This window comes from Pseudorca crassidens, chromosome 2 (genome assembly GCF_039906515.1).
Source record: "Pseudorca crassidens isolate mPseCra1 chromosome 2, mPseCra1.hap1, whole genome shotgun sequence".
Taxonomy (NCBI): domain Eukaryota; kingdom Metazoa; phylum Chordata; class Mammalia; order Artiodactyla; family Delphinidae; genus Pseudorca; species Pseudorca crassidens.
The window spans coordinates 137,369,965-137,394,782 of record NC_090297.1 but is presented as its reverse complement, the minus strand read 5'-3'; the positions used below and the strand labels follow the sequence as shown (position 1 = coordinate 137,394,782).

The window sequence follows — 24,818 nt, the reverse complement described above, 5'->3', positions numbered from 1 at the left end:
TTATTTTTATTTATTTATTATTTTAAAATAATTCAGTGCTATTTAGTATATTTTTAGTATATACCATCATCACTAATTCCAAAAACAATTGTGGTTTTAAATATTGTTTTATATAGTCTGAGTCCAATAAGAAGCTTTAGGTGTTTTATGTAGAGAATTGAAAAAATAAAAAAAGTTTATGGACAATACCTGATTCATTCCCATTTATCTGTGCAGGTAACTGGAATAAGATAAGATAGCACTATGTTTAGGCTTAACTATAGGAAACAAGAAAATTCAAAATAAGAGAGGCAAAAAACAAAGAAATTATTTCTCCTTCAAAGTCACACACATTATTTCAACTTTCATGCCTCCCTCCAGCTAGAATCTGATCACATGGCTGCATCTAACTGCAAATGAAGCTAGGAAATATAATCTTTAAATTGGATGGCATGTGTCCTCTAAAATAGGGTGTTTGTTTTGTAAGAAAAAACTGGCCTTTTTCACAAAGCACAGCTTACATTGACTTCAGGATATAAAAGAAAATAAGCACTCAGGCTTCAGCCCCTAATCTTTCCTTCCACAATTTGACTTTTATTCAGTACTCTGTGTTATCTGTAACTTAGCAAAGGCGACCCTGTGTTGCCATAGAGAATCTCTTGAGGCTGAGAGTTGAATGAAGCATAGTAGCTGTTCTTCAGTGTTTCATTGAATAGCTTTTTTTTTTTTTTTAAACACAAGGTCTTCTTAGCCAGGTGACATAATTCCAGGGAGGAGGCTTTAACAAGAACAATCTCTCTATAATGAATTTGATAAGCTGTAAAAGTGGGGATTTTCCTTCACAATCCTCTTCCTCTACTTCCCTGTTTTTGGCTTTAGGAAGAGTATGTGATGGACAAAGACAGGCTCTTTTGAGTAAACAGAAAGCAATAACCTCACAGGAGCAAACTTCTCACTCATTGGTTACTTGCCTCCTTTCTGTTGCTGCCATTGGTTTCCAACCAATTACTTTTTCCCCCAGGCCCACTTCAGAATACAGGGTTTTGTTTTTCTCCTCCTATTCTCGTATCTCTAAAGCATGCACAAAGCATTTTTAAGATTTTCTAAGAAATCTGAACTTTGATAGTTATTTTTCTCCCTCCTTCACCTTCCCACCCTTATATTTTTCTCTCTGTCATAATGAACTACCACAGATTTAGAGGTTTAAACATCACCAATTTATCATCAAACAGTTCTGTAGGTTGCAGTTTTGGCATGGGTCCCACCGGCCTAACATCAGTGTTGACAGGGGTTTGTTTCTTTCTGGAGGCTTTAGGGGGGGGATTTGTTTCCTTGCTCATTTGGGTTGTTGGCAGAATTCAGTTCCTTGCAGTTGTAGGACTGTTTTCTTGATGGTTGTCAGCTGAGGGCTGTTCCCAGCTTCTGGTGACCAACTGCATTTGGGTTACGTCCTCCTTCCTCCATCTTCAAAGCCAGCAACAATGGACTGAGTCCCTTTTCTGCTTTTAATTTCTTCTGCCCCGTCTTCAATCTTCTCTCTCTCAGCCAATTCTTCTGCTCCCTCCCTTCCACTTTTAGGGACTCATGATTAGATTGACCCCAGATTGAGCCCGCTTGGATAATCCAGGATAATTTCCCCATCTCAAGGTCCTTAACTTGAATTACATCTGCAGAGTCCCTTTTGCCAGGTAAGATATGCATTCACAGGCTCTGGGAATTAGCATGTGGACATCTTTGAGGAGCCATTATTCTGTTTACCACTTGTCTTAACCAATTTTCTAGGTCAAGGGAAGACAAATACTAATTCTACTCCTCAAACGGGATTTAAGAAGTTTCCTCTACCAGGACCAACCAATGCATAGCTCTTATACATTTTAAAAGAGATTCTAATTTAAAACAATGGCATATGCCCTGAGAAAACCACAATTCAAAAAGAAACATGTACCACAATGTTCACTGCAGCACTATTTACAATAGCCAGGACATGGAAGCAACCTAAATGTCCCATCAACAGATGAATGGATAAAGATGTGGCACATATGTACAATGGAATAGTAGCCATAAAAAGAAACGAAATTGAGTTATTTGTAGTGAGGTGGATGGACCTCTGTCATACAGAGTGAAGTAAGTCAGAAAGAGAAAAACAAATACTGTATGCTAATGCATATATATGGAATTAAAAAAAAATGGTACGGATGAACCTGGTGGCAGGGCAGGAATAAAGATGCAGACGTAGAGAATGGACTTGTGAGGACGGGGGTGGGGGGTGCGGGGGTGGGGAGCTGGGGTGAAGTGAGAGTGGCATGGACATATACACACTACCACATGTAAAACAGATAGCTGGTGGGAAGCAGCAGCATAGCACAGGGAGATCAGCTCAGTGCTTTGCGATGACCTAGAGGGGTGGGATAGGGAGGGTGGGAGGGAGATGCAAGAGGGAGGGGATATGGGGATATATGTATGCATATGGCTGATTCACTTTGTTGTACAACAGAAACTAACACCATTGTGAGGCAATTATACTCCAATAAAGATGTATAAAAATAAGAGATTCTAATTTAGAACCTAGAGGTGGTTCCATATTTCTGCTCTGTCCTCATTCGTGCACATATCTGGCTGGCCTACTGGACACTAATTTTGTAGTATAGGCATTGGGTCTTAGTAACCATTATATTCCCCACTGTGCTGTGCATTCCAAGTAATAACTGCTAACAGTTTAAAAAGAATGCTACCAATGGGTCTCTGCTTATGCAAAAGACTGAAATGAGATTTACAATCTAGGACTTTTAAGGATATTTCATCACAGTTGCTGGGGATGGAAATGTTAGGATTCTGGAGGTGAGGACTGGACAAATCAAGATTAGAAGAGTGGCCTTGGTGTGGAATGAAAAGGGATGAATTAGAACCCCTTTCTGCCTTTTTGTAAGGAGCTGGCAGTAGGAGTGGAGATTTCCTTTGCTCCGCTGCAATGCCAGTAGCAGCTATGGTAAACTCTCAATTGGAGAAAAGAATGGGAACTATAATGCTAGAGCCTCTTGTCAGTTTATTAGAAGCAGTGAAAAGTGGCAGGTGGCTACAAACCAAGGGACTGAGGCACTCCTCAGCAGCACAAGGTACAGAGAAGTTGCTAATATAATAGGAGCACTTCCCTGGTGGTTCTGTGGTTAAGAATCTATGCTTCCACTGCAGGGGGCATGGGTTCAATCCCTGGTCAGGGAACTAAGATCCCACATGCTGCCCGGCATGGCCAAAAAAAAAAAAAAAAAAATAGGGGCAAGTTACTATTCTTTGTGAGACACCCAAGATGCATGTTATCTTATAGATTTAACAGTTATAATCAGAAAGCAATAAACTTGAGGACAGGGGTCTAATTCTTCCAAAGTATTAAAGTAGAAAATGAGAAAATTATACAAATATATTTTCAGTGATTGAACCAAATCAGCCATTCTTAAACTGAAGTACAGGGGCCAAGAGTCTGTGAACTACCTGAAATTTTAGTAAAAAACTTTGTGTACATGCTCTTTGCTGGAGAGAGTCCATAACTTTCATACTCTCAAAGGAGCCTCTCAGTCACCAAAAGCTTAAGCCAACTGAACTAGGTAGTATTTAAGTTTCCTTTTACATATTCTTTATTATTACTCAATTGAGGCCTAAAACAGCTTTTAACAAAATGTGTTGCTTTGTCTACAGAATACTGATTTGTTCTGTAGAAAATTCAGGCAACTTTATATCATTATTTTAATACTAAACATTATGCCATGTTTTTTTCGGTAATTTGATATTTTTCAGATTTTGCAGTTGCACAAGCTAAATTTACTTCATTTCCTAATAAAATTCTGAAGCCATGGGCAGGTATCATTAGAATACTAGCTTAATTTGGAAATGCTTGGAACAACTACTAATGCCCTATAACTTAGATTCTGTTTAGGTCAGCAGGTTAACCTAAGCCTCTTATGCTTCCTGTTATTTTAAAAAGAGCTAAAATTTTCAATTATTTAAGTTAAAATTACTATAGTATTAAAAATAACCACCAAGTATATATTTCACATTTTTACAGATTAACATGAAAAGTATTATACAGGTTTACCAGTTGAGAAACATTAAAACACTGGATTTGTAGCCAAATCCTTTGTTGCCTTTACCTTAAATTTGTTTGAAAGAAATATGCAATTTCAAAGTCTTGAAATTTCTGAAAGATTCCCCCATTAAGGTTAATGTGACCAACTCATCCTAGTTTGCCTACAACTTTCTTTGTTTTAGCATTTCCCATGTCTCAGAAAACCAGTCTGGGTAAACTAGGAACATCTGGTCACCCCAATTAGTTCCTAAAAGTTTTCTTAAAAGTTAAATTATCTTTTCTTAAAAGTTAAATTATCACTAAAGTAGTCCGATAAATTCAGGTGCCCTCAATCAGTTAGAGAGATTCAATGGTGTGGGCATACCTTTCATTGCTCTTAGCTTTAATACACTTCACAGATGGGTTTTATACAAATTGAAGGTTTGTGGCAAATCTGCAAACAAGTCTACTGCCACCATTTTCCAAAAGCATTTGCTCACTTCATGTCTGTGTCACATTTTGGTAAGCCGCGAAATACTTCAAACTTTTTCATTATTATTTTGTTATGGAGGTCTGTGATAAGTGATCTTTATGTTTCTATTCTAATTGTTTTAGAGCACCAAAAACCATGCCCATAAAAGATGGTGAACTGATAAATGAGTTCAATAACTGAACTGATAAATGCTCCACTGATGGGCCATACCCCTCTCTCTTTCCCTTCTCCTTGGGCCTAACCTATTCTCTTAAACACAATATTGACATGCGGGCAATTAATAAGCCCAAAATGGCCTGCCTCTAAGTGTTCAAGTGAAAGGAAGAGTCACATGTCTCACTTTAAATCAAAAGCTAGAAATGATTAAGCTTAGTGAATAAGGCATGTCAAAAACCAAAAGAGGCTGAAAGCTAGGCCTCCAGCGCCAGTTAGCCAAGTTGTGAATGTAAAGTTCTTTTTTAAAATAGATTACTTAACATATGAGTGTATTCAATGGGAGGGCTTTTTTTTTTTTTTTCCTGTACACAGGCCTCTCACCGTTGTGGCCTCTCCCGTTGCGGAGCACAGGCTCCGGACGCGCAGGCTCAGCGGCCATGGCTCACGGGCCCAGCCGCTCCGCGGCACGTGGGATCTTCCCGGACCAGGGCACGATTCATGGGAAGAGGCCAAAATATTAACATTAACAGAGTTTGGGAGAAGTTCATTCCAACCCTCATGGATGACTTTGAAGGCTTCGAGACTTCAGTGGAGGAAGTAACTGCAGCTGCGGTGAAAACAGCAAGAGAACTAGAAGTGGGGTCTGAAGATGTGACTGGATTGCTGCCATCTCATGATAAAACTTGAACAGAGGAGTTGCCTCTTATGGATGAGCAAAGAAAGTGATTTCTTAAGATGGAATCTACGCCTGGTTGGTGAAGATTGTTGAAATGACAACAAAATATTATATATATGAGTCAACTGCTTTCAGACATTGGACAACAGGCAATGTAGAACTGTGACCCCCAAAATAAGGGAAAAAATTCGATGAGCCTAAGACCACCCTGACTTTGTGTGGAGGCACTCTGGATCATGACAAAGCGAGAAAGGAACAAGCAGAGAAGAGCAGTCTCACTGAGTTAAAAGACACTGGAGTTTCAGGAGGGTAGTTAAAATTTGTGGGGCAGAATACAGGACACAGCTGCAGAGAGAAGAGTTCTAGAAATCTGCATAGCAACTGCCTTAGGTTTCTAGCTAAATTCTGAGAACTATGCCTACCTGAGTGGTTCTTTCAAGCTTCAGAGAATGTAATTTGATATCCCTTTTGGCCATTTCTGATTTCCCATTTCTAGTTGAAGTTGGAGGAATACGTACCAGTCAGGTGAGGCATTACTAAATTTATACCTTTTATGGGAGTTTTCACAACATGTGCAAAGGACATAAGAAAGCCATTGATTGAGGCTAGAAATTCGGTGTGGCTACTAAATGGAACTGAGTGTAGGGTAGGAGTGAGGGCATGAGAAGGGAGCTTAGCCTTTACTCCAAAGGCAATAGGAACCACTGGCTTAAGCAAAGAGGGGTGCAGTGGTGACCTTAAATTTGTATGGGAATGTTAATCTAACTGTAGTGTGGAGAATGGACTGTAGACAGGCAGAACTAAATAAGCAGGAAGATCAGTTAAGAGGCTTCATCAGTGTACATCCAAGTTAATGATAGCCTGAATAGAACAGAGGCAGCTAGTTTAGAATAGCACAACTGGAAGATGTTCTGGAAGAAGAATTGACTAGATGTGGTGATATTTATGGCTTTGGCAGAAACTCCTATCTGTGTTTAAACAAAGAAAAACCAGTTGAACATGAACGGAGTACAGAGCATAGGATGAGTTAGGGGGTTTTCTTCAGTTTGTGAAGTACTTAAGTTTTTTTTTATTTCTGGACAGAAATGTATGTCCAGTAAGTAGTTGTTTACCAAGGTCTGGATGCTCAGAAAGAAAATCTCAGCTGGAGACACAGATTTGAGAGTCTCTAAACTGGACTAATCAGCTTATCAACAGTAACTGCTAAAGGTGATCTAAAGAACATATGTATAATGAGAAGAGGATTTTGAAAATGACATTAACACAAAATATAAGTTGCCCAAGATCATTCATGTGTCAGCAGCATTAAGACGTGAGCTCAGTTCTGTCTCAACCAAAAACTTTGTAATCTCTACTATACTGTGCTATTCTGAAATTAGAAATGTGAAAATTCATCGGAAACTTATAAAATGTTATAAGCGTATAAACATCTCCACTAAAATAAACTAGCTTAACAAGTATCCTTTGAAATACATGTTAATGTAGAGTAACCTGTCAAATATCTAAACTTTATGCACTGGTGAAGCTTCTTTGCCTAAATATAATCTTTATTCAAGGGTTACGTAGATTAATTTTTAATTTTGATTAAAATTTTAAAATAATTTTTACACTGGAAACTAACCTAAGAAAAGAGAACGCTGGCCTTGGTCTTAGATTTTTCAAAGACAAAGCTTGGGAAAAAGTAAAAATGTTCAGCCTTAGGTCAAAAGTTTTATTCAGATACAGAGGCCCATGTCAATTGTGTACTGGCCATATTTACTGCAAGAATAACAACTGCATTTCAAGGTTATTTATTCTAACTCCTGTAAGTAAATAACATCAATTGGTGTACTTGTGAAACGAAGTACAGTTTTTCCTCTGATGTTTAAAACTAACAGATGTAATTAAGTGCCATTGTAAAATTTTTCTAATGTGTAAATAAGATCAACAATTAACTACATGGCCAGTATTCAATGTAATATTTTATTTCTATTGTATTAAACTAAAGTCAAGAAAATATCAAGTTAACTTTAAAGGCAAATCTTTACTCCTTAAAGAAAAAATACAAACTGTAGTACTTTTATAATAGAGCATGATATTTTACATAATATAAACAAAATCACCAATATACCTAAATGTTTAGTTTCCTTAAACTATGACAAACCACAGAACGGGTGAAAAATGGGTTTACTTATTGGCAGCACATAAACAACTTGGGAAAATGGGCAGCATGCATTATTTTACCTGTCTGTGCACAGGCACTGACACTCGCAAGCTTTAATAGCCACCGCCTCCTCTTCCTTGTCCAAAGTAGCCGCTCCCATAGCCCCCTCTGCCAGCTCCTCGCTGGGACCCCCCAGACCCTCTGTAGCCTCCCCCTGGGCCACCTCCATAGCCACCTCGGGAAGTCCCTCTGTAGCCTCCCCGGTAGCTGGAGCCAGCCCCATAGCCACTGCCACCGTAGCCTCCACCACCCCCATAGCCTCCACCGCCATAACTTGAACCTCCCCTTCTATATCCACTTCCATTGTCATATCGAGCCATCTTGGGAGGACGTGGACCATCTCCATACCTAGCAAGAGCACAAAACCACCACTTTAGCAAAGCATCCTTAGTACTTCTCAACTAGTCACAAAATATAAACATTCAGTCACATTCGAAAATGTAATGCATAAAGGGAATGAAGCCAAAGGCACAAACACTGAATACATCATAGACAGGTTAAATATTAAAATGAGTTAATATCAGAAAAGCACTTAACACAGTGTGGCACACCCTAAGTACTATGTTTCATTAGTTTAAAGAAGTAGTTAACTCAGTTATAGGCAAAATGGGAAGCCAGAATCCATAAAGCACACAGCACTTCTATACATTAAGATAACAGTTTATAACCAAATGCAGTAAGCGAATCTTGACGGGGAGATTAAAGAATATTTTTGAGTGACTAAAAAAAATTAATGGTTGTATATTAGATCGTGTTATTCTAACACATTTTTGGGGTGTGAACTAGTATTGTTTATGCTGTGTTCTCAAAAGATACATGAAGCATACTGATGTAAAATGCAACTTAATCACAAACGATTAAGCAAAAGAAGTGTGTAATATTTGTGTCACAAAATGCTGACAATCAGTGAAACCTAAGAGACTATATGGGAGGTGACTGTACTGCTGTTCTGCCTGCAGGCATCAAGTATTTCCAAAGAAAGAGCTGTGGGCAAAGAAACTTTCTGAAGGTGAAAAAAACTGAAGCAGATAAAACATTTTAAGAATTAAGAGAAACTTCATACTTCTTTACTTATAGATATCCATGTTCTTGTATTTCCCTAAGATAAACCCTGATGCTTTTCATTTGAAGAATGAATTTAACACCTCATCATTTTTTCTTTGGAGATGGCAAAGCAGTACTGAGAAGAGGACTGTCTGGGGTCTTTCTCTTTCCTGTCATGTGACCTATCCTGGGCTCTATATGTACTTTAAAGATCTCCTTCTATCTCTAGCACACACTGGTGTAATAGATCATTAACACAAAAGTAACACCCTTTTTTCTGAGTGTGCTAACCAGAACTAGACTTCATATTCAGCATTTGTCTAGAACTGTAACTCAAATAACAAGGCCTCTATTAACTAACTGTGGGAATTTTAGGCCAGTATAAGATTACTGTACTCTGCTTAGTTCAAAGAGAAGTTACTGTGGTACTCACCGTGTACTGCCAATCATAAGGTTGATGCCAGCAGCTGAGGGCCTAGAGATTTGGCGGATTGTGTTTAGCATACGTTCATTAACAGGGTCCAACTGGCTGATGATATCAGGCTGCTTGGTTACTTCAACAACCAGAGCCTCCATGGCTGCCCGGAGAGCAGTGATACAGGCAGCAGCTTCGTGAGATATTTGCAGTCTGATCCTAAAATAGAGAAAAATGATTAAAAATGAGAGACGTGGTACACATAGAAAAAGACTATTATCTTTCAATTTCACACATGGCAAGTGATGGGATAAATTTAACTTCTTTCCAAGTACCAATACTTTCAACTAATGTAATGGCCCCAGAATTAGGCAAACACACGTAGGAAGAATAATAGTCTAAGGTTACTTCTTGAAATTCGCTGCTAGCTATTGGCAGGAGTTGTGAACCACAAAGTCTGTCGAGCAAAATACTCTTACAATACAGATCACTCAGCCTCCAACAAAAGAATGAAATAAGACACTAAGATTGTTAGTTTTGCAAGTTTTCAAGAATATGACTGAGCCTACTAACCATTCGTTATAGTCTATCAATTCCTGCCAAGTGCTTACTACCCACTCACCACCAGTCTCTAAGTACTATAAAGTATACAGAAAAAAGAAGTGCCCAAGCTCCAATCAGACTCTAATTCCTTAGTGTAGTATTCATGGTAGTGGATGCGGCTCCAATGCCTAATGCATCTGCTTCTGCTGGTATAGTCAATTTAAGACTTGACTTTACTACCAACTATGAACCATACTCCTAAGATATACTACTCGCCAAGAAAAGACAGTGTTATAAAGCATCTCACTTGTGCCATCAAATTTTGCCATGTTTCACAAATTAAGTTAGATTAGCAGCTGAATCCCATTACATTTCAATTTAAGAATTCAGTTGAGTTCACATATGAAAATCCATACCAGTCATCTACAAGCACAATCTGTCCATCAGACTGGACTTTCTTGGAGGCAAAGAGAAGCAGCTGCAAGGGGGTGACTAAGGTCATGCCTTTAGCAGAGATGGCCCGGGTTCGAATCTGAAGACAGAGAAAGAGGCAAGAGGAAATAGTTGACATTCCAACTGTCAATCAACTACCATATAATGATAATGAACTATGCTTTGAAAATTAAAACTCATGTTCCCACTGCACATTAATAAGTAAAGATAATTTGGATTTTAAATGTAAACTTTTCTAAACTAATCTTTTCTTACCTTTTCACCAAAAACAAAGAAGGGAGATGGGTACTTCATGTCTTGGCTGCTAAAAGGACAATTAACAGATGACTTGTGGATAAGCGCATTACGCCCTTCAGTGGTGAGAATCTTTCTCTTTTCCTTATGATAGCACACATTGGGGTACACGCCAAAGGCCAGGAGAGAGATAACAACATCCAGATTATTGTCTGGTCCAGTGTTAGTAAACACTTGTGTCAATAAACACTCTGTTAAGAGGAAGGAGATTAAAAAAAAAAAATCAGGTATCTGGCTAATCCTCACATTGCATGTATTTGCCAGAATTAGATGACAATTAGAAGAATTAACCCCTCCTCCACCCTCCTTTTTCAAATAACCTGTCTAACTTCCTCTCTTCTCAGAACTCTTGCACTCAGATTAAATGCAAGGAGAAATTCTGCTGAGTAGCCACAGTAAGAAAATTAAAATGTCTGTATTCTCTTGTAGACTCAATAAAATATAAGCTTGGAGTAAGTATTTTTAAAAAAACCCCAATAACCATCTACTCTCAGAATAAGAGCTAGACTGATATGACCACAGTGTTCCATACGCTGTTTTTAAAAAGCTGTTCCTGGGCTTCCCTCGTGGCGCAGTGGTTGAGAGTCCGCCTGCCAATGCAGGGGATACGGGTTCGTGCCCCGGTCCGGGAAGATCCCACATGCCGCGGAGTGGCTGGGCCCGTGAGCCATGGCCGCTGGGCCTGCACGTCCGGAGCCTGTGCTCCACAACGGGAGAGGCCACAACAGTGAGAGGCCCGCATAGTGCAAAAAAAAAAAAAAAAAAAAAAAAAAGCTGTTCCTTCTACAGGAGATGGAATGACAACTTAAGAGGAACCCACTAGAAGGTGGACGTCTTCATCCAAACTATGCTTTAGGCACATGGAAAGTACGATGGTAAGAGAGCAGATATACTTTGTTCTAAAAAACTTGAATCTTAGTCTTATAAACTTCCTAATTGAGTCTGGACATGTAACTTAAGCTTCTGTGTCAGTCTCCTCATCTATAAAATGGGGTAGTAATATATGCATCTCAGGACTGTTGTGAAGAGTCTATCACACAAAAATGTTTTTCTCTTTTCCTTTGATTTTGATTAAAAAGCTACGAATTGGGAAATCCCTGGTGGCACAATGGTTAAGAATCCGCCTGCTTGGGCTTCCCTGGTGGCACAGTGGTTGAGAATCTGCCTGCCAATGCAGGGGACACAGGTTTGAGCCCTGGTCTGGGAAGATCCCACATGCCGCGGAGCAACTAGGCCCGTGAGCCACAATTACTGAGCCTGCGCGTCTGGAGCTTGTGCTCCGCAACAAGAGAGGCCACGACAGTGAGAGGACCGCGCACCGCGATGAAGAGTGGCCCCCGCCGCTCACCGCAACTAGAGAAAGCCCTTGCACAGAAACGAAGACCGAACACAGCCATTAAAAAAAAAAAAAAATTCGCCTGCCAATGCAGGGGACACGGGTTTGAGCCCTGATCCGGGAAGATCGCACATGCCACAGAGCAACTAAGCCGGTGCGTCACAACTACTGAGCCTGCGCTCTAGAGCCCGCGAGCCACAACTACTGAAGTCCGCGCGCCTAGAGCCCGTGCTCCACAACAAGAGAAGCCACCGCAATGAGAAGCCCATGCACCGCAAAGAAGAGTAGCCCCCGCTCGCCACAACTAGAGAAAGCCTATGTGCAGCAACGAAGACGCAAAACAGCAAAAATAAATACATTTTTTTAAAAAATTAAAAGTTTAGTCAGTTTACAACAGAATAGAATTACTTTAGTTATCTAGTTACTGCCCAACTACCTCTGTCTCTCAACTAAACAGCTGTTTCTGGTTATGTGTTCCAATTTTCAATGTTTCAGGAAATAACTCTGTCTCTTAATCTAATTGGAGAAAAGTACAATAGTTCAAATTCACACAAGAAATAAACAGCTGGATTACTATTCCTATCTCACGTATCAAAGTCCTCTGTAATTGTCCACTAAAACCTTATTTAAAGCCAATGAAAATTTAACACAGTAGAGTTTACTTCACATCTAAAACTGAACAGATGGGCAAATTAATAAATCACCTCACAAACCACTACTTGAGGTATTTCAACAAACTGTTCATTCAAAAGGTGCTAAAAGCTAGACCTGTGTTCTTCACAAGTGGATGGATTTAAAAAATCCTCCCATCTAAAAGAGTGGATATGTGTACAACTGATTCACTCTGCTGTACAGCAGAAACTAACACAACACTGTAAATCAACTATACTCCAATAAAAATTAGTAAAAACAAAAAGTCCTCCCAAAGTAGCACAATTCTCAAAAGGTCTATTAATCATCTCTGTACTAAATTACAATTTGAACATTATAACCTTCTGCATCCTGTAAAAGACTGAATTAATGTGAAAAACTGATTATCACCAGAGTTCAAAGAAATAAGAAATAGCCAGGAACACAGAAAAAGCAAAGGGTCTAATGTTTGAAGCTAAAATATACTGCACTGTCAATGTGCATGTATTACATTAAGGTTACTTCAGATGTGTCTTAAGAATGTGAGAATCTTACCTTCTGGAAATCCAGAATTAATCAGAATCTCTTTGAGCTGAACTTTGGCTTCCCAGGTCATTCTAAGTGTAGCCATATTGAGTCTTTTGTGCTCACAAAAACGTATCTCTGCTTCTTCTCCACCCATTCTAAAACAAACAGGTTGTTAAGAGTCATTCCCAAAGCCTAAAGAACTACATACAGATTACAAACTAGAGACAGTTCACCCAAATCTTATAATTCTCCTCTTTCAAGCCCATACCTAGCATCATCCCAAGCTTGGAATACTGATAAAAGGGCCACATGATCAGAAAATCTGTTTCCAGCAAAATTTCGATGGATATAACCCAGTCGCTTTCCTTCACTGATGAAAGGCTCCGGAAAGCAGGTGGCAGCAGAGATGGTACAAACAGCATCTCCCACACTGAAACAGACAGGAAAATTCAGTCTAGATCACATTCTTGTTCCAGCAACTTGGGCAGTACTGTCAACTGTGGGTCAGTCTTTATTGGCTACGATATTGCTTTAACAGCACTGAAACTGGCTGAACAAAAAGAATTTTACAGCTGCTCTCCAGAGGCAAAAAGGGGAAAAAATAATGAGTTCTGATATTAATGGAAGCATATTTACCATAAACTGACCAAGTATTATATTTTTCCTTTCCCATTCTCCCTCATCTTACAAAATTTCTTAATCTTCAAAACCTTCTAATAACATATACCTGTTTTCCTAATCTTTCTCTTTGAAGGAAAACTACTTAACCTACTTAACTGCACTTCTCTTTTGAGAAGTCTGTGCTCTTTCCCCAAAAAAGTTGGGCCCAGGTGTCCATCCATTGACTGTTCTTCTCATTTCACACTTTTCTCAGTATCTAAAGTATGCCACTTCTCTACTGAAGAATATTTAGTTTTTTCTTCTATTCGAGCCCATCCTGTTTTTATTGGGAGGGGGATAAAATTCTAAAACTGTTTTACCATTTAACTATCAGCAATAAAACAAAGCACTTACTAGAAAATACACCCCATTATCATCATTTTGCCAAGACGAGGCTCAATGGGGAGCTTAGCCAGGATTCGTCCCAGAGGAGTCAACTCATCATTGGTATCTAATGCATCAAGCTCTGTGGGGAGATATTTCTTTGTGAGCAGAAACAGTAATGAACACCCCTTTAACCTAGGCAAAGATGAAACATCTGTTTACAGATTAAGGTTCAGATACTGCACTTAAGTTTTCCTCAACTGTCAAGCCAACTGCCAGCACCATGCTCATAGCGAACAATTCTCTTCACTCAGAAACAGAACAAAACCAAATTCTCGAGCACCTAACATGAAGAATGTACTAGAATTAGGCCCTGTAGGCTGTAAAGCTGAGTACCGTCCATGAGAAGTCTATAAATACAGTAATAACTGTAATAGCAGCATAAACAGCTACATGCTCTAACAAGTCTGATAGCATCTGTTGATAATTTCTAGAAAGAAATGAAATCTGGAGAATAAAAATCTGAAGTTCACACAGCAGGTGAGCACGAGATTCAAATTCAGATCCCCTGGACTCCAACACCCGTATTTTTTTCCACTATACTACATTGCCTCTGTAAGTGTGATAAGAAAATATAAATAGATGTTCTATGAAATGTACATAAAACACTGTGGGTATCATGAATAATTCACGTTCTGATCATTAACCACTGGTTAAGAGATAACGCATGCCTTTTCTCCTTTTTTTCCCCCAAATAAGACTCACATCATCCTTTTCTTACCTTATGTTGCTCATTTTATACACTGACCACACTAAGTACATTAAGCAACATTGCAAGTTTTGTTATCACAGTCCTGTGGACTATATCCTCTTCTTGACTCATTTGTTAAGTGTTACTTGCCAGGACAAGACAGATGGTATAATTAGCATGTGTTAGGCAGGTCTGTATTTGTAGGTACCTCTAAGTGTGTGTTCTGCTTCAATCACAGCATCCAAAGGCGGAGGTTCAATTGCCTTGGCCAGGAATTGGCCAATTCCTCCCAGACGCAGAAGTTTTATGCTCAAAGCAATTTCATGCAATGGTGTTCGGAACATCTCCGGGGTCATGTGGGTTTCGAGTCTAAGAGAAAATAAGCATAAAATAACCATCTTCACTTGCGTACACAAACGTTTTTTTAACAAAAACTTCGCAGAGAGATAATCAGGAATATACAGAGCTGCCCTTCCCTCATCGTTTTACAATTACAAAAGAACGTTTTATATTTACTACAAAGACTCTCTGGACAAGACCCTCTTAAGTGGTTGAGTAGTGGCTTACGACTTCACCCTTATGGCTTGAAGGCATTTTCAGCTGAGTGAAGGAGGATGAAAAATTATCCCAAATCTCTAATGTTATTACCCCCACCCATGGCTTCTTCAGGTCTGGCTACTGACAAACATGGGTTAAAAATGGTAGCAAGGGGCTTCCCTGGTGGCGCAGTGGTTGAGTCTGCCTGCCGATGCACGGGACGCGGGTTCGGGCCCCGGTCCGGGAAGATCCCACATGCCGCGGAGCGGCTGGGCCCATAAGCCATGGCTGCTGAGCCTGCGCGTCCGGAGCCTGTGCTCTGCAACGGGAGAGGCCACAGCAGTGAAAGGCCTGCGTACCGCAAAAAAAAAAAAAAAAAAAAAAGGTAGCAAGACCTTCTGTGGGAGATGCAGGCTAATTCTAATATCTCCCTGCTACCTCTTCCCCTACTTCCTAGTCTGTATAAATTTAGTGCCACTGGAAAGGATCTTACAGATTATCTAACCCTTTAAATTTTTAATAATAAAAACTATTAATATAAATCAGTATTAACAATAATAACAATAGCTAACATTTACTGAGAGTTTACTACGTGCCAAGTATTGTTCTCAGTATTTTCCATTACTGACTCACTTAATTCGCATTAGTATTGTATTACCTTAATTCGATTAGTATTGTATTACCTTCCTTTTTCAACTGAGGAAAGAGACACAAAAAGGTTCAGTAACTTAATCTCATTTTGTAGAATGGGGAAACAAAGGCCTAAAGAGTGTAAATGTTTAAGATTATGTGATACATTAGGCACAAAGAGTATAAAATCCAAGTCTCTACGTTTCCAATTCAGGCTTATCCTATATAAACTATTTATAATGAAGATTCATAGGAACCATTTAGAGGTGAATTCCAACATTGCTGGTAAGACCCAGATCAGCTTTAATCAGGTTTACATAGATGCATATAGCATATCTATTCCTCATCCTACAGAGAAAAGAATAAAAATCCCTTACAGATCTATTCATGCTGTTAACTAATTAGGAGCTGGTTTTACTCTAATATTAGAGTATAGTACTTGTTTATTCAGGTCAAGGGACAAGCCAACCTTTAAAAAGAACTAAGTGTCTTCCAAATGTTGCAGCCAGTCTCCTGCATCAACTTCTGATGCTCAAATAAACTAACATTTGTAATTACTAGGGAGCCATATGTTACCAGTATAAAAGCAAATCAAAGCTTTGACCTTTCTTCAGTGTGCTATATACATCTGGTCACCTAAATTAGTCTGTCCCACAATTCTTCATTGTGGTACACACAAACACCTCCTAACTCTACCTTTATTATCAACTGGTTAAAGCTAATGTACACCACACTGATTTCCAGAAACATACAACTAAATACATAACTTAAGCCTATAATTCAGAGAGAAGTATTTTTTATTTTTTAAATTGGGGGGTGAGGTGGGAGGCAAGGAATAACGACTTTCGAACTGAGAAGATGGTGAGTTCGCACCCCAGAGAAGTATTTTTTAAACCAATTGGTCTCATCCACAAACATTCTCCAAAAGGATCTGTGGTATAAACGGAAACGGACAAGGTATTAACAGACTTGGGTTTCAGTCCTGGAGAAGTCAGCTAAGCTTCTTAAGCTTTGGCCTCCTTACCTAAATAATGCCCTCTGTTTCTCAGGCACATAAGGAGGATCATGACAGAGGTGATGTGCTAATGGGGGGGTAGGGGAGGGTGTCTATAAATACAAGAGTATTGTTATTTTAAAGTTATTTTTCAGAAAAGTTAACCATTCCATAAATATCAGTAATCCCAAAGTGATAAAGATGTGTGGTGTGGAAAACATGTTATGCTTTTAAAAGGTTATTAGTAAATAGGTATCAAACATGCCACCATTGATAATTTCTGATTTCATCCTTACCACAATCTCACTACCTAAGCTAAGTTTCCTCCAATTAACTGGAAGCACTTATGTTCTGAGTTCATTAAGTTTATGTAAGGGCAGAGAGGTGTGGGGAGGGGTGTGTGTGTAAAAGGCTAAAAAAAAAACCCCCCCAAAAACCAACTTCATTCTTTACTCAAGAATTGGTCTTACCTCTCAAAACGAGCTCGGCTACAGAGGTGAAAGCAGAAGCCAGGCCGTACACGGCCAGCTCGTCCTTTCCGCTGCTCGAGGTTTGTTTTGGATGCCCAAACTGTAGCATAATTGGTCATATTGTTGTGAGCAGTGAACAGCTTCACTTTTTGCCTAAATAGGAAAGAGCAGTTAATTCTAAAACTCACGTGTACTATCAATACATAACTATTACATTTCCACTGAGTGGCAGATGCTTTCCAGTCATGCCTACTCGCGATGTCTGTCTGTGAACAGCACCGCTAAGAATTTGACTCTGCACTCTTTCAGGCTGCCAACCTGCTAGGAGGCAATACAATATACATGTGCCACTTACCAGCTGGATGATCTCGGCCAAGTTACTAATCTTTCTGTGCCTCATGTGAAAATGAGTATAATACTATCACCTATCTTGCAGTGTTTTTATGAACATTATGTGAATTAATGAACATAGAGCACTTAAACAGGATCTGGCACGTGCAGGTAAGTGAGTGCTAATTATTCAAAGCCAACTCTATTCTGAAGTTTAGTTTAACTTTTAGGCAATCTATGATCTAAAGGCTATGTGCTAAACTGGAACATGTAGCACTTCTGATGACCTCACCAAGTGGTGTTGGCACGGTCCTCTTGAACCCCTAAGCAACCTCAGAATTTGTCAATGTTACACATAGGCAGCTGGCACTAAATGACTGGGATTGGCACAAATGAGGGGCATGCTATTCACCATTCCCTAAAGTGGGCACTGGCAAATCTTCAATTGCCAGGAAAGGCTTAGGGGCTACAGAGAGAAGACATGAGGCACAAACTGGCTAGACAGAACAATGTTTCGACGTTTTTGTCCTCTCTGTGTATCAATTAGCATGTAATTACCTATACACAATGCCTCCCTGTGTATTTCCCAGGGTATCTCATACCAAATATGAAGTCTTAATTCTTAAGTAGTGTCCTACAAATAGGTCACTTGTCATGAGCTAAATACTGGACATCTTTATACACCAAAGAGCATGCCACTGTGTGGCAGTGGTCAATGGAAACACCCAATGGGAAATGAGCAAAACACCAGCAGACAAGAATAAGTGGGAAGCAGTCAGAAGTTAGTGTTAAGCTTCGTCACTTTCTACAATAACTGATATGATGATCAACACCAAGAATCATTAATTACACTATAACTCAGTACATACAGACGCAGCACAGTAATTCTGATGGTAAGAGAACACAAGAGTTTTAAAAATAAGGTGTTTTTGATTCTGTTAACTGATTCTAGACACTACATGGAGTATTGTACAGATTTACTGTATTCAAGGCAATGGGTTCCTTGGGAACTTACTTGCAGGAGTCAATGACATAAACAACATCATTTATGGTAATGCTTGTCTCAGCAATATTTGTGGACAAAATAACCTGTGAAGAAAGAAATGGTGTTAAGAAAAATTACACTTCAGAAAATATTTTCCTATTATGTACTTAAAAGGAATGGTCTGCTTATGTAACAAATGACAACAGAATTACAGAAATCTTCAAATAAATTACTCATTCATTGACTGGATAATTGAAAAACCTACTAAACTCATGAAGAAAGGACCCCTTTTTTCTTCCTCAATTCAGATGGATTACAATTTTTTTGGATAGCTCTTTGAAGGTCTGTAATAGTTGTCTAATATCTACGTTACTTCCAACCCCGTAACTGTAATGTTTACTATTTACCTTGGTTACTCCAGCTGGTACTGGATCAAATACTTTGCGCTGTTCCTCTCGAGGAATCTGAGAATGCAGAGGTAGAATCTGATACCTATGGCTTCCTATAAAAATATGGAAAAGTTAAGGTCTAAAAATAGGAGCCGAGTTTAAAACTTCTACATTATGTATGTTTTTAATCAAAAATTGATACAACACTAAATTTTGTTTTCACATATTGGCTAGGGTGCACGCAAAATCATTCATTTTTCACTCAAATAGTTGAGAATTCAAAGAAGACTCATACCAAAATGTGGATTCATTTCCAAATGCTTCTGCATAGTATAAATCAAATTCCAGCCAGGCAGAAAAACCAACACAGCTCCAGGAACATTGAGGGTCTCGATGTACTTAAGTAGAGCCTCGATGAGTTCAAAAGGAGTTTCTTTCTCATTCAGTTGAGCCATGCTCATCTTTGTTTCTGGACCATATTCATCACCACAGATCAGGTTGCAATTTGCCTGCAAAAAACAGGGAGACATATTTTGGACTGTCTCCATTAGTACAGCCCAGGAGTTAAGTCTCCTACATTTTACTTAATGTTCACATGACACCTAATGTCCTTATTGATTCTAGCTGATTAGTCTTATCTGGCATATAGAAGAAATTTAATTTTCAAAAACTACTGCACGCTGACATACTGAATTTTTCTACTGACCAATACTTCCCATAGGACATGACTAAAATTCAAGCACAAACTCTTAAATTTGACTCTAAAACTTCTAATGGCTCCTTCTACCAAGCTTATTTCTCTCTTATGACTATAAACTCTTGGTTTTTCAAAAATATTTTCCTTACTGATTAATAAAATGCTCCTATGATCCTCTCTTTGTATCAATTATCATGTAATTATATATACACAATGTCTTCCTGTGTAATTCCCAGGCTCACTCATACCGGCAGACAGGGTATTTGATCACCTCATCTACATCTGAAATAATGTGGTCTGTATTTTCCAAAAAGTCTGCCTGAGAACCAATGATAAACCAAACCTTCAGTAACGGGAAATGAAGTTGTTACAATTGATTTTTCCCCCCTAAGAAACTTTTTAATTCATCGGATTTGAGGATATAATTCATAATATAATTCATTTATATCCTCAAATCTGATTAAAAATACCGAATCCTAGGTTATGTTTATCATATTCTGCATTGCTGGCTGCCTTGTAGCATTCATTCTGTTCATGTTTCCAGATTCAAGATGCATTTTTAAATATCACTGGTCCAACTCTGAAGCACTACGAAGTAAGTGTCACTTTTCTTTCCTGTTTCTTAGGAAATCCCTCATCATCCCCCACTTTAATACTCTCTCCATCTGCTAATGTCATTACCATACAGTCTCTGTAACCTAGGGCTGTAGCTGCTATTGCTTAAACTTTATTGTACATATGGGTCACCCGAAGGTCTTGTTAAAGCGTGGATTCTGATTTAGGAGATCTGGGGTGGGGCACAAGATTCCACCTCTCTTCCAGTTTCCCAGGTGCTGTGGCTCATGGAAAACACTCTGAGCAGCAAAGCCTTACAAAATGGGAGTTATTAAATATCTTACTCCTTTCTCTTTTTTTTAACCTTTATGCCAGAGATGATTTAACTCATGGTATGAAAAGCGCTTTTCACTGAACATGGAATTCTTTGGAGTGAAATATATCAATTAATTCGAAGATAGACATTACAGTCAATTTTTAGAAGTTTTTTGTAATGCTAACTCATTGCATGTTTTTACTAAAATCATTCCCTGCAATAACAATTTTGCCCACAATGAAAATTCTTCATGAAATTCACTTACATCATCATCTTCACCACTATCATCATCCTTATCCTTCTTCTTCTTGTCCTTTGGTGGAGGAATGAAGTGGGTCATCTGAATACAGTCTTCCAGAAAATATTCTGGCAGGACAATGCAGTCAGGTAAGTACTATCAACTTGCAGAACGGAGCAGTCTTTAAAACTCATTTTCTAATTCATAATTCAAAACTACTTCATACCCTTCCATCTGATTCTTCACAACTGCCAAGAAACTTCAGTGTCAATAAACTCTTTTTCCAATCAAACTCAGTGTTTCCATCTCTTGAACCTTGGAGGAGGGTGAGGTATCTCTTATACATGTTCCCACAAAGCCAGTCAGGGTATCCGCTATACACAATATTCAATCAAACATTCATGGAATGCATATTGTGCTCTATGTTGTATACTCCCAGTGTGGGTGTTATATATAGAGAAAAATTACTATCAATACAATAATATACCATAGTCCATCCTTCCTCTATCAGGATGTACAGGTAAAAATGGGTTCCTTTTAGTTATTACTCTTAAAAAAGGACTTCAATGCGAAGGTTGGAACATCTACTGATCAATTATGCTCCTGAGGTTCTTTGAAGTGTTCCAGAAGTGTTTCAGAAGTATCTCATAATCTAAACACTTCCCCCTCTATACCCTTAGAGCCCTAAAGTACCATTCTCATCTCATTATATCAAAGGTACATACTATCAACATGACTCATCACTGATGACATTAAACTGGATCAACCTGAGGTAGTGTTTGCCAAGTTAACTCCATCGCTGAGTGACTCGTTTCCCCCTTTCCATACTCTACTCTTTGGAAGCAATTCATTAAGCACAGCACACACTGAAGGAGTTAAGCATCACTTTGCTAAGAGAGAGTATCTACGTAATTTTTTTCTAGTTCTTCCATATGACAGCTTTGTCTTTATTACCCACTTATTTATTCAACCACCATATAAATTCATGGGTATCTATTCTATACTTTAGGTTATAATCCAATACTACGTTTTCTACTTTTTTGTTCCAACCATTCCATTTTTGGGCACTGAGAGCTTTCATGTTGACTCCTATGTCCCTTTGTCCCCTTCACTGTTTTTTTATTTTTTTAAAGCACTTCCTTACTTTCTGTCACTATAAGATGTTTCAGGCTCATCTTGTATATTCCCTGCCTCAACTTCAGAATCAGTCATTTCTTCAAGGGCATCTGGTTCCTTTAACTGGAGAATGGTATTGGAAACATGATCTGCGTGTTGGAAACATGATCCTTGCTACTGGGATGTCATTACTTCTAGGCCTGCTCAGCAGACAGAGCTAGAAAATATATCTATGTATGCTAATCCATGGGTCCATACACATGTATATTTAGTTTTGTATCTATCCATTTCTATCTAATCACGAGTTCTCACTAATGTCTCCAATTGTAATCCAGTACCACAGGGTTCACTCAAGCCTTCCCTCATACTTACCTGTAACCTCCCACTCCAGCAGTAAACCTGGTTCCCACCATCTGTCATCCATTTAATTATTTTTTCAACGCCAGTACGCATGCAAAGCAGTTGCAGCATTATTAACCATTATTAACCCTCGTGAGATATGAGCGCACTGACTTTTATTTCAGAGCTACCCTCACCTTCTGAATTTCAAGTTAGCATCCTGACGTAGCCATTCATCATTTCATACGTACACTGAAAAATTTTTAGCTTATTTTCATGCCCTCAATTAAACTGTGCTGTAATTTTTAAAACCAAGCTACTAGATGACTATTCTAGAAAATGGTAATGACAAAATCTTCTAAATAAACTCTTAACAATCAGAAATATTTGACCTTGAAACTCTCATCTTAATCTCACTTCAAAATCTGCCTGCTCTGGCTCTAGGAAAGATTGATTCTCTAGTTAATTTGACCCTGGCTGCTTGAACTTTTAACAGTTATTTCCCATGAACATCTATAGGCATATTAATTTACACTCGACTATAAAATCTTACAAGTTAACTTTAGCTGTAAGGACAGGAAATTCACTGGATATGCAAACTCCTCAAGTTGTAAACGAAACTCACTACTCCTTGACTAAAACCCCAAGAACGCTATGATGCATTTGATACCCTGATTTGGATTTTATTTTAAATATCCTTTAAACTATTACTCCAATCTCTAGGATTAAGAAAATCCACACTACAAAAAATGTTCACCCTCCCATCCCACCCCCACGATATTTACCTTGAACTGGGTAAGTCCTCCCATAAACTTCAATGATTGGGCAACTGAAGAAATATTCACAGAACATGCTCGTATCAATAGTAGCAGACATGAGAACAATGCGAACTTCAGGATATGCCTGAACGACATCACGCAACACTACCAAAAGGAAGTCAGTCTATTAAAACACAAACACAAATGGAAAAATAAATGCATTGAAAAGTCCTTGCTCACAAGGTACAGCTAAAAGATTTCTTGTGTTAATAAGCCACAAGATATCAGTGAAATTCAGTTTCTTGGGCGGCTTGTAGAAGTAAGATGAAGGATTACAGTGGGATACGGTAACAGTATTCTTAAGAACAGTTGTAGCCTACTCGTGGGAATTAGAAATGAGCGCTACTAGGGTAGGGGAAGGGAAGGGAAGAGAAAAAAACAAACATTAACGAGAGGAAATTTTCAGTGAAATTTATATTTTCAGTTGCACAAACTACTAGAGAAAAGGGGAAAGCCATGATGTGCCAAAAATCAGTTTTCCAATCACCTGTAAAGTGAATCTTACAAATGCTGAAAAGGCTATATTTAGTCCATTCAAACAAAATGGTCGAGACATTTATTATTTAATAATGTAAAGTTTCCATCAACCCACCAAACAACAACATGAAAGCTAGAACTCTAATAAAACCTTTCTCTAGCTATGGGGTCTTCAAGTCCATCACTCTGTCTCCCCAAATAGAGAAATCCACCATCCTGAATTTTTTTAGTCCTTTTCATATACCTTTCCTCTGATTTATATGCATATCTAACTAGACATACATACATATATATGCATGCATACATATATTTTAAGATTTACCTATTCTATTCTTTTTTTTTTTTTTTGCGGTATGCGGGCCTCTCACTGTTGTGGCCTCTCCCGTTGCGGAGCACAGGCTCCGGATGCGCAGGCTGCGCGGCATGTGGGATCTTCCCGGACCGGGGCACAAACCCACGTCCCCTGCATTGGCAGGCAGACCCCCAACCACTGCGCCACCAGGGAAGCCCTGATTTACCTATTCTTAACTTTATGAGAAGGTATGATATTTTATGTAATCTTTAGGGATTTCCTTTTTCACATCCTATAGCGATGCTAAGACTCACCCACGTGTGAATCACCAGAGTTATTCTTTCTGATGACTATTTAAATATCCCACTGTGTGTATGTACCCATTAATTCACCAGTAGATTTCTGGTGGTAACTACTGCAAGTATGTGGGTTGTTTCCGGGATTTTACTCTTACAAACATTTGCTACTCTGAACATCCTAGTTCATGTCTCCTACAGTACATTCGCCAAGTTTCTGTGGGTAAGTGTAGGTATGGAACTGCACTCATAGGATGTGTAAATGTTGAACTTTTGCAGATAATGCTCAACTGTTTTCCTAAGGCATTCCACCAGTTCATAAACCACTATGAGCAATGGATAAGAGATCCTGCTGATATTTATATTCTCCAATACTTGACATCATCACTTAAAATTTTATTAACCAAATGGATATAAAGTAGATGTACCTTATTATGGTCTTGGTGTGCACTTTCCTATTCGCCAATGAGACTGAACACCCCATCATATGTACTAGCCAAATATCATTCCTCTTTGTAAAATGCCTATTTCCTTGTTTTTCTACTGAGTCATCTGTACTTTGCTTACTGATTTGTAGGAGGTGTTTATATTTTCTATACTAATCCTTTGTTGGCTATATTGGAATCTTCTAGCTTGTGGTTTTCCTTAAAGTATCCTTCGAATGAATACACGATCTTAATCTTAATATAGGTGAATACCTCAGTCTTTTGTTTGATGGTTAATGCATTTCATGTTCTAAGAAATTCTTCCAGAAAGTATAGAACTATGTTGCCCAATATAGTTGTGGCTACTGAGCA

At 38.7% G+C, this 24,818-nt stretch overlaps 1 protein-coding gene across 2 annotated transcripts in view; it reads right to left on the bottom strand.

The window, feature by feature from the left end:
* Positions 1–7,304: 7,304 nt before the first annotated feature.
* The window catches only part of DHX9 (DExH-box helicase 9), a 54,777-nt gene continuing 37,263 nt past the window's right edge, over positions 7,305–24,818 (bottom strand). For both annotated transcript variants that reach the window (XM_067728856.1, XM_067728858.1), the window contains 14 exons: positions 22,924–23,080; positions 20,711–20,811; positions 19,173–19,386; positions 18,896–18,990; positions 18,519–18,592; positions 17,174–17,326; positions 14,751–14,911; positions 13,822–13,933; positions 13,076–13,237; positions 12,835–12,962; positions 10,275–10,504; positions 9,983–10,098; positions 9,042–9,242; positions 7,305–7,912 (listed from right to left, as the gene is read on the bottom strand). In XM_067728856.1, coding sequence (XP_067584957.1) covers positions 7,618–7,912; positions 9,042–9,242; positions 9,983–10,098; positions 10,275–10,504; positions 12,835–12,962; positions 13,076–13,237; positions 13,822–13,933; positions 14,751–14,911; positions 17,174–17,326; positions 18,519–18,592; positions 18,896–18,990; positions 19,173–19,386; positions 20,711–20,811; positions 22,924–23,080 — 2,199 coding nt within the window. In that variant the 3' untranslated portion in view covers positions 7,305–7,617. The remainder of the gene's footprint in view (positions 7,913–9,041; positions 9,243–9,982; positions 10,099–10,274; positions 10,505–12,834; positions 12,963–13,075; positions 13,238–13,821; positions 13,934–14,750; positions 14,912–17,173; positions 17,327–18,518; positions 18,593–18,895; positions 18,991–19,172; positions 19,387–20,710; positions 20,812–22,923; positions 23,081–24,818) is intronic.